The sequence below is a fragment of the Sphaeramia orbicularis genome, chromosome 12 (genome assembly GCF_902148855.1).
Source record: "Sphaeramia orbicularis chromosome 12, fSphaOr1.1, whole genome shotgun sequence".
In the NCBI taxonomy this organism is placed as follows: domain Eukaryota; kingdom Metazoa; phylum Chordata; class Actinopteri; order Kurtiformes; family Apogonidae; genus Sphaeramia; species Sphaeramia orbicularis.
The window spans coordinates 54,491,448-54,506,385 of record NC_043968.1 but is presented as its reverse complement, the minus strand read 5'-3'; the positions used below and the strand labels follow the sequence as shown (position 1 = coordinate 54,506,385).

General features: G+C 35.8%; 1 protein-coding gene across 11 annotated transcripts in view; it reads right to left on the bottom strand.

The window, feature by feature from the left end:
* The window catches only part of vav2 (vav 2 guanine nucleotide exchange factor), a 420,418-nt gene that overhangs the window by 109,542 nt on the left and 295,938 nt on the right, over nucleotides 1–14,938 (bottom strand). For all 11 annotated transcript variants that reach the window (XM_030149393.1, XM_030149398.1, XM_030149402.1 and 8 more), the window contains exon 4: nucleotides 2,798–2,866. In XM_030149393.1, the coding sequence (XP_030005253.1) occupies nucleotides 2,798–2,866 (69 nt within the window). The remainder of the gene's footprint in view (nucleotides 1–2,797; nucleotides 2,867–14,938) is intronic.

Here is a 14,938-nt window from a genome sequence, read left to right as displayed (position 1 = left end):
CAGTGTCATCAAAATTGTATCAACACACCTAGATTTGTCCCCAATCTGATGTCTTCGTGCTTATATATACCTGTTAGTCTGATTTATTTCATTCTTTTACATCTGCGCATGTATAAAAACAATTAAAATAGTAGAAAAGGGAAGTGACATAATCAAACATAGTAAAAAACTACACACTGTAAAAAAAAAAAAAAAAAAAAAAAAAACTAAAAAAAACTGTATTATTCTGGCAGCAGGGGTGCTGAAAAAATACTGTAAAATAACCATCTCATAAAATACGGTAATTTTCCATAATTAAAATACAGTTTTTGCCCTAACTTTACATGAGATTACGCTTTTTTTTTTTTTTTGACTTTTTAATGTTTAATAAAGAATATTTACATGTATTAAAAACAATCACATTACCTATAAATAAATACATAAATAATTTTCAATGAGACTAAGTTGTACAGTCCACTGATAAAAACTGTATTTTAACAGTTTATCAGTGCTTATACATGTTATACATTCACAAAAATACATTTATTCAACATTTTTGTTGTGAAACCTCTCGTAATTACACAAGATATTTGTCAATTAACAAACAAGTCTTGTTAAGCTTACAGAGCAAATACTTCTTTAACGGTTAATTGTCAGTAATTTTATCTCCTTTTATTTATTTATTTATTTATTTATTTTCCGTATTAAACTTTAAATTAACAGTTTAATCTCATGAATAGAAAATAAATATTTGTGAAATTATGATATATTTCCAAATGTATTTTAACTGTACTTTTCTGTGAAAAAAGAAAAAATTTCTTTTAAAAAAAATTTAAATTTTATGGTTTTTCACAGTTACAGTTTTTCATGTTATGTAAAACCACAGTCTATTTTTGTAATTTCATTGATATTTTCCTGTATCTTAAAAAGACAGGAAAAATCTGTAAAATAAACAGTGAAAATTCTGTTAAATTACAGATTTTTTTTTACAGCGCAACAGGAAGTTTGACTTTACTCCAATACACATGCAAATTGGGTTTTGTTGATTATGGACTTTCTGAAATGCACATAAACACATCAGATCTAATTATTACAACTACCTGATTACTCCCAGTTCTCTAGATTCTAAAATCTAAATTTCTCAAAACTGTGTACAACCTTTGTAGACATTGTCCCAAGTAAGCTACATATAAGATTTTAAATGAATCCGACCGGTAGTTTCATCCAGAAGATGTTTGAAGAAATTACAATGAAGACAATGCTGGGCACAGCATCTTCACAATAACTCATGACCTATTGGCCGGTGAGCTAAAAAAACAAAACCAATATGGTCTGCACAGAGTTTGGTAAAACAGTTTGTAGATTCACTATTTATTCTTAATATAATGATTTACTGAAAGACGTGAAACTGTCAGAACTTGTTACTTGTTTAACCCTGTGAAGCCTGAACCATTAAATCATTGACAGAAATTTCCAGTTCTTTGAAACCGGAGCCTTTATTGGTCCTCCTGAACAACCAAAAAAAAAACAAACAAAAGTTTTCAAATATCAATTTCCATGTATGAATTTCCATTTTGTTTCATATCTGAGCTCAAATATGATTATTTTTTATTATTTTTGAACAAACAAAAACGTAATATAACATAAACATGTCTAACAAATTGGTAATTCCTTTTCAAAATTGCCACAGTTCTGCCTCCTTCCTCATTAATGACAGTTTTGTAGCATCACTGGAAAGGCCTCTGGTGAACAAATTCCTCCCCCCTGGTGGATTATGACTTAGTGGGCTGGACATCATTAACCATCCGTAGACAAAAACACTAGTTTATGTTCATCTATAGAGCTCTGCTGGGTAAACCCCCAAAATACCTCAGCAATCTTCTTTCTGTTAGTTCTAGCAGTTTCCATTTACGTTCCTCCAAGTGGTTGCTTTTGACTGTTTCCCGAGTTCTGACAGACTTTGAAAAAACAGCATTTTCCTACCATGCACCATGGTCATGGAATAATCTTCAAAAAACTGTAAAACTACATACATTCATTTCTATTAATGATTTTAAAAGTATCATGGAGAATGCAGTGAAGGAGGAATGTCATTGTTTTTCTTGATGCCATTATGTTTGAATAGTTAGTGTTTTATTGTTCATTGTGTATCATTTATGTGTTTTATGTTGTTTGGACTTTATATGGTTGCTACTTTGGCCAGGTCTCCTTTGCAAAAAAGATTCCTAATCTCAATGGGACTTCCTGGTTAAATAAAGGTAAAATAAAATAAATAAATAACTTATCAGTGTATTGCATGTATCTAATTGTATACATCAGGTTTTTCAAGAAAAAAAAAATGTCATACTGATCATGTAGAGCAGGGGTGGCAAACCCTGGTCCCGGAGAGCCACAGTTCAGCATGTTTTGGATGTTTCCCTCTTCCAGCACACTTGATGGTTGTTATCAGACTTCTGTAGAGCTTGATGATAGGCTTATCATTTGAATCAGGTGTGTTGGAAGAGGGATACATCTAAAACATGCAGGACTGTGGCTCTCCAAGACCAGGGTTGGCCACCCCTGATGTAGAGGGATTCAAAACTCATGTATCAAATTTGATACGTTTGGCATTATAGGGTTAATTAATCTTAAAGAATTGAGAAAACAACACACTTGGTCAATGGGATTACTGCTCAATTTGTGCTCAACACTTTTGGTAAAATCGGTCATGTTTTCACTTGACATGTCATTTATCTGCCGACAGGAGGTCTCAGAAATGACCCGAGCAAAAAGAAACAGTACGGTAGGTTTGGGTTTGTAATAGATTAAAAACACTTACTCTGCCAGTTCCTCAAGACTTCGGTAGACATCGTCCTCATTCAGAGCCGTATCCTCCGATGGAAAAGGCCTAGAAGACACACAAAACCACACACACTGCCGGTTAGAGGAGGTACAAAATAGTTTATCACTACAGACAGTGAACTCAAATGTGTGCAGGTAAGATGCTGCCTGTTCTGTCTGTCAGGTTGTCACTCTGAGCTCCATCACTTCAGCGGCAGGATGTATTCAGCGGAGGACCCCATCAGTCACAAACAACAATGTCAAAACACATCAACACGCTGCTGCTGACAGATAAAAAACTGGCCAGCTTCCTGCAGCCAAATTCTCAAGAATTCATGAAGGAAAAAACAGCCTTTTTTTCTCAGATGAATGGCTATGTGCTGTGTAAATCCTCTCAGGATTCACAAGGAGGTTTGGAGCTGCAGGCGTTCAAGGACCCTCAGGGACAATGTACAACTATGTGAAGACTGGAAAAGGTTTAGGGAAGTTTAGAGCTGTAATTTTGTGCCCGCTGCAAAGTTGACCTTCTCTTGTAGTCAGCCGGATCTTTGTTTTAATGCTGACTTCACGTGTTATTGGGAAAACGATCTTTTCCAGCTGTAACTTCAACATTACGTTGTTGCATTGCATTGTCTTGAAGTGCTTTTGTTGTAGCAAAATGAATTCTGTCAGTCATCTTCTGAACTGCTTTATCCTCAAGAGGGTTGTGGGGGTCGCTGGAACCTATCCCAGTTACCTATGAGCAAAGGCGGGGTACACCCCGAACATGTCGCCGGTTCATCGCAGGGTTGACATATAGAGATGAACAACCAATCGAGTTCGCACCTATGGGCAATTTAGCTTGACCAGTTCACCTATTAGTGCATGTGCATGTCTTCAGCACCATTCAGGCTGGATTAGTTTTACATGGTGTTAGGTCAGTGTTTTTCAACCTTGGGGTCGCCTGGAATTCAAATGGGGTCACCTGAAATTTCTAGTAATTGATAAAAATAAAAACTTAAAAAAAAAAAAAAAAACTGTGAAGCTGAAACTGAAGCACTGTGGTACTGTTTATCTTTCAAATGTTCATTGTGGTCAGTTTCAGATGCTGCAGCTCTTTCATAATTCATAGTTTGAGTTCTTGTTTGTTCAGTATTAACTGTCAGCCTTGTAAATCCAAGCTGGACTGACTACATATCCTGACCAAGGAAAATAAAATTCTCACTTTGTGCAGTAATCTACACCTGGCTTTTTTGCCGCTGTCCGTAATAATATACACTATATAGACTAAATGTCATCTAAAATTTACATTTATTTGCAAAATATTTGCACAAAAAAAAAGGCTCTGTTTAGGAATGTCTGGGGTCACCAGAAATTTGTGATGTTAAAAGGGGGTCACGAGCCAGAAAAGGTTGGGAACCACTGTGTTAGGTCCTTGTGCTTTTTTTTTTTTCTAGTCTTTTTCTTTTTTTCGACTTTGTTGGTCTATAAGTGTTTGCTCCTGGAAGATTCTGTTGGGTTTCTGTAAATTGACTTAGAGTCTGGTTTTGACCAACTCTATATATAAAATGTCAAGAGATAACTTTTTTTGTGATCTGGCACTATATAAATAAAATTTGATTGATTGAGTGATTTAATTGGTTTTCCCCTGTAAGTCGCTTTGGAAAAAAGTGTCTGCCAAATGCGTAAACATAAACATAAACATATTTTTGATTGATAATTTTGGAGATAGATGCACTGAAGAACACTATACAACTGTTTCAGATAAATAAAACAGGTCCATATATTTAAAACTAAACTAAAAGTCTGACCAGCAGGCAAAAGCTTTCAAGTTATAAAAGAGAACACAAACAAAACAGACCATCTTCACGAAACAATACTGGGGGTATATAGGTGGGGGTGCGTTCCTTAACTGCCATAACTGACGTAAACCGAAAATGAAACTTAACACGCTTTGAACGTCCGACCCCCGGCTTCTATGTCGCACCCTACTTTTCAGTAATTAGTGTTATGGAAAACACTAGTGGAATCATAAGTTTTGTCACATTTAGATTATTGTTCAATCGTTTGGTCAAACACATCAGAAATAAATCTAAATAAACTTCAAATTTCGCAGAACAAAGCAGCTCGAATAGTCATAAATTGCCCATTCAGAATAAGCACTAGAGACACAGTCATCTGGCCTGGTTATATGTTAAAGGTAGAATTAGATACTCCTTGGTTAAATTTATTAGAAATATCGTAATTACAAAAACACCGGAACTCCTTTACAGTAAACTGATTTTCTTCTGTAATGTCCTTCAATATTCCACAAGCCAGTCAGGGGAAAGACGTTTTCTGTTTCCTGCCTGTAGGACGAATCAAATACAGGGAAGTGTGCAATATAGGGTAATGGTGGCACGGAATACACTGTCACAATTTTTAATTTCAGAAATTCAAGCAGTTTTTCTAAAAGGTTGAGAATTTTCATATTTACCACAGAATAACTGAGCTATTCCACATCCTATAGGGACATCATCTAGACTAGGGGTGTCAAACTCATTTTAGTTCGGGGGCCACATTCAGCCCAATTTGATCTCAAGTGGGCTGGACCAGTAAAATAATAACAGTAAAAAAAATAAAATTATATTATGATCAGGTTTACATCTACAAAGTTTCCTTACAAATCTGAATAACATGAACAGCTTGAATTGTCTTAAGAAAAACAACTGCAATTTTAACAATGTTCTGCCTCAGTTTATCATTTACATGTGCGTTACAACCGCACAAAACATTTAGTATCAGGCAGAATATTGGTAAAATTGCATTTACTTTTCTTAAGACATTTCCATTTGTTCATATTTGTTCAGGTTATTCATATTGTTTGTAAAAGTATAGTTTGGCAATGTAAACATTTTCATGTCATTTTACTTTTTTTACACCTAAAAAAACCAAGAAAGAATTTGGGGTTGTAATAATTTAATTTTATGTTGTTAATAACCCCAGGAAGAGTAGCTGTTGTGGTGTGCGGCAGCTAATGGGGATCAAACTAATAAACTAAACTAAACTAAACCCGGTCAGTAACTCATTATCTCCCACTTCAGTCCAAACATTAGCATGTTTGCTGTGGCTGCTCTCACGCCTGTTTTGCGTGTGTCAACCTAACTTGACGTGGCTGTAGGGTGATTGAGGCGCTACTTAATTATGATTGGCTGTTCTTATGTCTGTCAAAACATGGATGAATGAATTCTATCAAAATTGTATCGAGCATGTCTCATATTTCTAACGCGGAAAAGTTATGTCACGATATATTGTTTTATCGCCCAGCCCTAGCAGCAGAACATTACTAAAAGCATTGTTTATCATTCACAATGAATCCCTCGTTACTTTCTGCCATATTAAAGTTTTTTTTTCATCTCAGCAGCTCATGTATCAAAATTTTTTCCCAGTTCTCCAGTGGAAAATATGACATGAGAGGGCATTCATGTGCAATTTTCGAGTTCATAAGTGGTATTTACCATAATTCCCTTGGCACATGAAGGCAGTCTAAAACATAACACTTACATGACACACAAATGTACAAGAGTGAAAATGAAAACATGAATATCATCAAATTACAATTTTTAGATTTATTTTAATGTTTTTTATTCTATTATTTTATTTACTTGATTTTCTTAATTAGACAATTGTCGTATGTGTTCTGTACTGATCACATGTCAGTATTGGATTTACATTAAGGGTGTATTCACACCAGGAAAGTCCGATAATCCACTTGCTTTGGGCTGGACCAAATGTGTTTTTTCTTTTTTTTCTTTTTTTTGGTGCAGTTCGCTTTCACATTGTACATTTTTGTAAGTGGACCAAAATCTGTAAACAAAACCATGTGTGCTGAGGTCGTTCAGCCATTGGACAGAAATGAGCAGTGTCACTTAAAGCGCTAAGTCCAAAGTGAAAGGACAGAATCATAAAAAAAAGAGAGAATCACGGAAATTTTGCGTGCTGTTTTTGTTATCGTCATAGCGATATGGTTTTTACAGATGCAGACATTTGCACAAATGTTTGAGCAAGAGCGTTTGATGCAACGTCAGGTTTACAATATTGTAGAATTCATTTCTCAAGGACGAAGACACAAACAGATGGCTGTGGAGGACAGCGCTCATGTGCGCACATTATGTTGCGACTGTCGCTCTTCGTCACGTAACAGGTCTGAAGTTGGAATTCTGCTAGTATATCAAAAGACTGTTCTCCAAAAGCATTAGTGCTACGTACTGCTTACCTATGTGTAGCTATCCTATATCATCGTTAAGTTTAGCCAGGTACAGAACTCCTTAGCACAGGCACAGTTTGCTGGAGGTGATGAAGTCATTTATTATTTTTCTTTTCAAGCACAACAGACAAATCTAACTGGAGTTCTGAAAATGAAATGTCCGCATGTTACTGTTTTGCATAACCACTGAATCCAACCCATACCCACACTGAAGCTCAATTACTGGCTTTGACCTCTGTGTGTACAGTGTGAATATGAACTAATAATGCACTATTTACACTATAGTAAAAAAAAAACAAAACAACTGTGTTGGATAGGGTCCAGGCTGCTTTCACGCCTCAAATGAACCGCACCAGAGTTTGTATGGAACCGCACCGAGACCACCTCTTCAGCTGGGTCTCGGTTCGCTTGTTTGGTCCGGAACGAGTTCGATAGTTTTTATTCACACCAGCCCAAAAGGTCCGAACCAAGGGAGCAAACAAACTCTTGTCTGTTTTAAACGGACCAAACAAGGCAGGTGTGAATACACCCTAAGTATTGTCTTGTTTTGGGTACAGTGGGATTGTGGGAGGGATGAAAAGAAAAATGAAAGAATGAAAGTCCTTTCTATCACATTGCACTGTCATGCTGTTGCCTGTGAAATTGTTTCCAATAAAGAAAGTAAAAAAAAAAAAAATTAAAAAAATCCACAATAATCAGCATGATTGACACCAGTCGTCCGTTGGATTTCCCATGAGTCCGACTCACAGGAAGTGGAAGAGCATAAAACTGGATGACTAAGCAATTATCTCATTAAACCGGGTGGATTTATCACTAATATTTATGGAGAAATCTGCAAACATTATTCTGAAGTGCTTGATTAGGTGTCGGGTAGCTGTCTATTACTTTTTTCCCCCTTTTTTTTTTTAACAAGAGCTGATTTCTGCTAATTAACGTCTATTAGCTTAATACCAGGTATGATTGAAACCATTTCAAATCAGAGAGGTCATGATCAACACTAATTGTCATTGATGTAACGGAAATACAGCAGATGATTAACATTTATCATTAGTATTTCCTTGATTCCTTTAAAGGTGAATTATGCGTAGCAGGCCAGCCATTAACTGAAGCAATACAGTGATTTTATTAGGAGTGATTTGCCAACTTTGCATATGCGTGTTCATTCTGCAGCTTGTAAAAGTTAGAAATCCTTGAGTAGCTGACACGTTCTGCTGCAGTGCACGATAAAGTCAGAACCAGTTCATGCTGATTAAATCATAATTGGATTCTGCAAATGTATTTCTACAATTACAGATTATATAGTTATAGTTTTTATGTTTGGAGTGTGTCTGAGTTTGACACAGACAAAGCCTTAATTGTGCATTCAGGTGTAATCTCTGAAAGATAAGTTGCTCTATAAAGACATATAAGAAATAATATAGGAACCAGCAGAGAATTCATGGTGCATTCAAGTGCATTTCTTAATTCAGAAATATGTACTTGAATGGCCATGAAGGTTGTTTGAAAGAAGAAGGTTAACTAATTGTACAAACTAAGATCTTTATAAAGATGATGATGATGATGAAGTAAGATGACGATGAAGACAAAGATGATGATGGCGAAGAAAGATGATGATGATGAATAAATATGACAATGATAGATGGTGGATGATGAAAGATGGTAATGATTATGGATGATGACGAATGATGATAGTGTATGATGATGAGGATGATGATGGTAATGATGAAGAAAGATGACAATAATGATGAAGAAATATGACAATGATAGATGATGATGATTGATGAATGATGAGAATATATGATGATGATGGTGATGATGATGAAGATGACAATAATGATGAAGAAAAATGACAATAACGGATGATGACGATTGATGATGATGAATGATGAGAATATATGATGATAATGATGGTGATGATGATGATGAAGAAAGATGACAATAATGATGAAGAAATATGACAATGACAGATGATGATGATTGATGATGATAAATGATGAGAATACAGTTTTAAATACTTGGATGTCTATGAGTGCCTGAAGTCTGGAACCCATGGACGCCATCAAACGCAGAATTTCTAAATTTGGCTGCTGCTTGTTTGAGGGTATTTCTGTCTTAAGTAACTGAAAAGCTCCATTTTTGTTCTTCATGGCCTTAAGTGACACATGCTAAAAGACTAGACTTATGGACCTGACTGTATGCTGAACATATACTGTACTTCACCTGGATTTAACTTCCAGCCTTCCATTAGATAATTACTGCAGTCATTCATCTGTTCCAGCTACAACAAGTTCTTTAACTCTTTAAAGGTGGGGTGCAAGATGTTTTCCTGGAGCATTTTTTAGTATATTGCTTAAAATCCCCTTCACAACCCGATTATAACCAATAAATTAAATGCTCTAACACAAAAATAATAAAAAAAATAGGACCAATGGCCCTGTAGCTTACCGGCCAAATTAAAAGCTTTGGGAAATGTATCCAGATGCCATTTATTATCACCCAGTTATGTGTATTTATTATATTACAGAAATAGCCCATGCTTTGGTCATATTCCCATCAGATCTGTAAAAATTCAAATTCCAACTTGATATCATTGATACTTACTGATTTATTGGATCAATCCACTTCCTATTTCTTATAATGGGAAAATTTTTCAAAGTTGCACCAAATCCAGAATCAGATCCGGATTGAAATAATTTCAATACCTTGTGCTGACATGATCATACAGAAGCTGTATACCAAGTTTGAAGTCAATCAGAACTTGAGTTTTGGAGAAAAAGACGATTGAAATGTTTTCCCCATAAGAGCCCATGTTAAATTTTCCGTAAGTTCCCGGATCCAGAAGAAGATCCTGATCAGCATGTGGCCATTATATTTTGGTTATCTCCCCATCAGGGCTGGACTGTAGAAATTTACACTGGATATAATTTATATTTACTGAGTTATTGCATTGATCCACTTCCTATCTCTTATAATGGGGAAATTTTTCAATGTCGCACCAAATCCAGAATCAGATCTGGATCCAAATAATTTCACTAACTTGTGTTGACATGATCATAAAGAAGCTGTATACCAAGTTTAAAGACAATCGGAATTGTAATTTCGGAGAAGAACACGACTGAAAGTTTTGTAACGGACGACGGACAACAGACAACGACAGACGACAACGATGATGCCGGACGCCACATGGCGACAATAGCTTACAGCCTGTCGACGGGTAAGCTGAAAATGTAGTCACCTGTGGAACGGACAGGACTGAAAAAACACCATCCAATCATTTTGAGCACCCGATGGAAATGATTGAACGGTGATATGTCTATCAAACTCAACTGCCATTTGCCCCTCCCCCCTCTGCACATACCCCTCTTTGTGGATGAATTGTGTGTTCTCAGAAGCTTGGAGCACTTGTACAGGAAACAAAGCCAGAACCAGAGCTTAGCTATATTAGTTATATTAGGATGGAAAGTTCACCGGCAAACTGTTTTGTCACTAACATAAATCAGTAGGAAATGTAACTCTGGTCAGATAGGTATGAACTGGGGCTGTTCTGTAAGAGCGGGGGTGTTGGAGGAGACTGAATAAGGTATGCATGGATCAGGTCCGTTTGAGCCGAGTGAATTGTTGCTGTGCAGCGCTCGTGAACCCTCGAGAACAAGCATTGCACGTTCCAGTACTCTGGAGGCGTGGTTTCGGTGGGATGTCTGAAGAAAGGGGTTTGGACTTTTGAATTGAGTATTTTCAAAATGTAGCTTGCTCGATCCATTTTTCTAAGATCTCATTCCTCACCTTTAACTCAGTGTTTCTCAATGGGGGTGGTACCATCTGTATAAGTATCAATATCAAGCTATGTTATGTCAGTGGTGAAATCATCGTCCCTCCCCCTCCACAATAAGCTACATCGCGGTACCCCCCCAGTCTTCGGTGGTAACGTCCACTTGTTCTATTGGCAGATTTTTTGTGCTTGAATTAAGCAAAAAAAATCTGCCAATAGAAGAAGTGAAAATAATATTAACAATTTTTCAGATCTATTGTCTGAAAATAAGTTCTTATATCTCACTGAAAAGTTACTGTTTAGGTGATTATGTCTTATTTTAAGTGTGAAGAAATATTTTGACTAGAAATGAGAAAAATACACTTGGTAAGATTTTGCTTTTTGCAGTGTAGTTTTCGTCTTGTTTGCGGCGTATTTCTGTTTCCATCTACTCTTCAGGTAATAAATCCCACACGGAGCTGGAGCTAGCAGCAGTAAACAGCCTGTTAGGATGACCTTGACTCCTTCTGTATAATGTAAGTACGGAACACATGATTTGTTTTCCTTCTGTCAAAGGGCCACTAGACACACATACGCAAACATACACACATACAATCCACTGCAACTTTAAAAGGATTCTGTCATTACTCAAGAAAGAAACACTGGACTGAGTGGGAGTGGGAGTTAGGAGGTACAGGTTCATGGAGGTTTGGGCTGCAGCAAAATATTCCATTACTCATCAGTGAAAACAATCAGGGGTGTTTAGGTATGTTTATATACCTTTTAGCAAAAACAAAAGGATGATTCAGAACTAGTGTCATCTCTGAACTAACATCAGCTTTTATTAATAACCTGTGGAAATAACATCAGCTGTTACTTCACTGCACAAAACCTCTGCACAGGTACACTTTAAAGAAATATTGATGTTTATAAATTATATACGGACAGAAATATTGGGACGCATCATGGCTACAGCTCGTAAGATGTCCTGTTCATGCTGATTTGAGATATAAACTATAAAAATCAATATTTCCTTAAAGTTTAAGGGAGATTTTTCTTCCTCAGTGAGATGTGAAGAAAGTTAGATGTGGTAGGAAATTATTATTTACAGTCAGAGCATGAAAAATAGAACATTTTAAGTCATAGTCATGGATTAAAAATAAATAAATCAATGTTGAGAGAAATTAAGTCAAATCCATTTTTAAGGCATTTTAGAAACAAAGATAACAATTCAAGCGAAACTAACCAATGCAATGATATTTATCCCAATATAAAACTATATTATGATATTTGTCATTATTGTTTTGTATCCTAGACCCTGTTAGAAAAGAAACATCTGGTATAATTTTGGCTGCTTTTGAGTACTTTGATTTTGCTATTGTACCATATAACATAAGTATTTAACATATTAATGACCGTTACGATAGTACAACACAACAATGTAACCCTGTCCTGTATATGTCTCATCTGTACTTTCTAATATTTTGCAATTCCACTTTGTTGTAAATATGTATATAGTCTGTATAGTTATTATTATTATTATTATTATTATTATTATTATTATTATTATTATTATTATTATTATATTGTTTTTTGCACTATCTTTATCCACATACATTTTTTTCTTGCATTTTATTTTGTTGCTGCCTTGACCAGTGAATTTCCCCTGTTGTGGGATCAATAAAGTCTAACCTAATCTGATCTAAAAAAAAAAAAATAAAAACAAAAAAAAAACAAAAAAAAATCTGAATTCAACGTGTCCCAATGTTTTTGACCATATAGTGTACCTACTTGAATACAGATAAGTATGTTATTAATGAGTTATTTTTCACTCCTTACTAGAGTTGCAAAGACTATTTTCTGATTACTTTATCCTGTATAGCTCTGTTTACACAGGACTACCTGGTGACCTCTGGTAGTGCGTAATAATTCCAGAGTTCATACAGGATTTTACAAAGTTTAAATATGATTTATGTTTAATCCAACTCTAGTTCATTTGCTTGAAAAGTCTGTTTTGTTTGCGTAGGTGTGACTGTGCAATCAAACTCTGATGCGGATCAAAGAAGCGAAGTCTGGTCCACCTAAAAACGCAGGTCTCCGTCCTCTTCAAGTGAACCAAATCATGAAGTGGACTACAATAAAGGGCATTGTGGGTAAACACATCCTAAACCAATGAGTGTGTAGAATTTGATGCAGTTCCATGTTTTGTGTCCGTGTGCCCTGCATTAACCAATAGATGAGCAAGGTTTCTTGTTCACTGTTTGTCTTGTCTTATTCATTCATTCTTGAAGCAGCGCCACCACAGGTGAAGAGGGGAAATTCAAAAGGTTCGGTTCGGCGTGAAAGCAAACTCGGACCAGCTGAATGTTCTAACCCCAATTGAACCGAGTCTACTTTCCTACTCTTCTACTATTAGGTGTGAAAACGACTTTAATCCTGTGCTGATATATCGTGTCTGTAAATTGTAGCTTAACCCTTTCATGCGTACTGGTCACTCCAGTGGACAGTTATTCTACAGCTGTTCTCTTGTATATTCATGGGTTTTGTTGTTTTAGTTCCATATCAGCCAACACAGTGGACACTAATGCACCATCCCGTAATAATACACTGACATTTATACCATTACTGTAACTTTGCTGTTCTTGATAAACCTGATCTGCACTAACATGTTTGAGTGGAAATCAATTGCTTGTCATTATTATTAAACAGTTTTGTTTTTGTTTTTTTCACCTAAAGGTTTTTTTTTTTTTTTTTTTTTTTGCATATTATCTCCATGAAGTGAGTAAGGACTAGTATTAGAGTATGATAAAATGTGAGAAAACATCAGATTAGCTGCATTAAAAGTGTTGTTATTTCATAGTTTTCACATGATCTATCAGTAAATACATGCTTCTTTGCTTCAAAAATTAAATCTATGGTGTCAAACTGAGCGGATATTTTTTGAAGTTCATGAAAAAATAGATTCATAACAAAATTTTCAATCACTTTTTTTTTTTCATGCCTAAAGAGGAATAAAAACACTCAAGAAAATACATTTTGATCAAGGTTCTCATAATTCGAGCATGAAAGGGTTAAAAATTCCACTACAAATTGAGCAAACAGACATGCTCTGTGATAATCTTAGACCTGTGTCAATCAACATATATGATATTTGCAGAATCTTTTATTTCCTCCTTTCATTTATTCTGCTTATTTCCTGGTTGAGGATGCTGGTGATAATAAATGAATGTCTTAAAATTGTTTTAGGTGGAAATCCAAGGAGCTCATGTCACAGTGTAACATTGATATTCACTCAAAGAGCAAACTTAAATCCATCAGAGGAGTGATGCCTCAGTAGATGATAAGATGGATTACAGCGACAGAGAGGGACATTTTCCTATCCAACACTTATGCATGTTGTGAAACTTCCCTTTACCACAGAAATGGGGAATAGCATCAGTAAACTTTGCTTATCTTGTGCTTATGTGCTACATGAATCATAAATATGGTGTTGATTTCCAAAACACTACAGGTCTACTGAAAGGTTTTGGTTGGCAGAGTTAATGGGACATTTCAGGATGACATGTTGGGATTTAAAAAGCACTAAATTATTATTACCTTTGTTTAACCAGGAAAACCTCATTGAGATTAAAAATGTCTTTTCCAAGAGTGTCCTGGCCAAGATGGGCAGCAGTACAATAAATAGTTACAGACACAAGCGTTCATACATAAAAATGAAAACAAGTTTTCAATGCATAAAAAAAACACAAAATCAAGTCAAACCTTCCAAAGTCAAACTTTGCTTAAAGTGCCCACAAGATGAAGATAAAGTGTGTCAGACAAAACATCTGCAGCCAGATGTCTCTGTCTCTAAGTCATACAACATCCTCTTGAAAGTGTCCAGCGAAACCAGATCTTTAAGTTTCAGGTCTTTTTGTAGTTCGTTCCAAGTGAATGGAGCCACAAATCTGAAGGCCTTTTCCCCTTGTTCAGTTCTAACTACAGGAACAGATAAAAAGAAAAGATCCTGAGAACGAAGATTATAAGTGTCTGTGGTTCTCTGACTGATGTAGGTCAGAAGGTATGATGGGAGCAGACCTCGAATAGACTTATGAATTAAAATACGCCGGTGACTAAGTCTGCGAGCCGACAAAGAAGACCATCCAACACGAGCATAAAGCAAACAG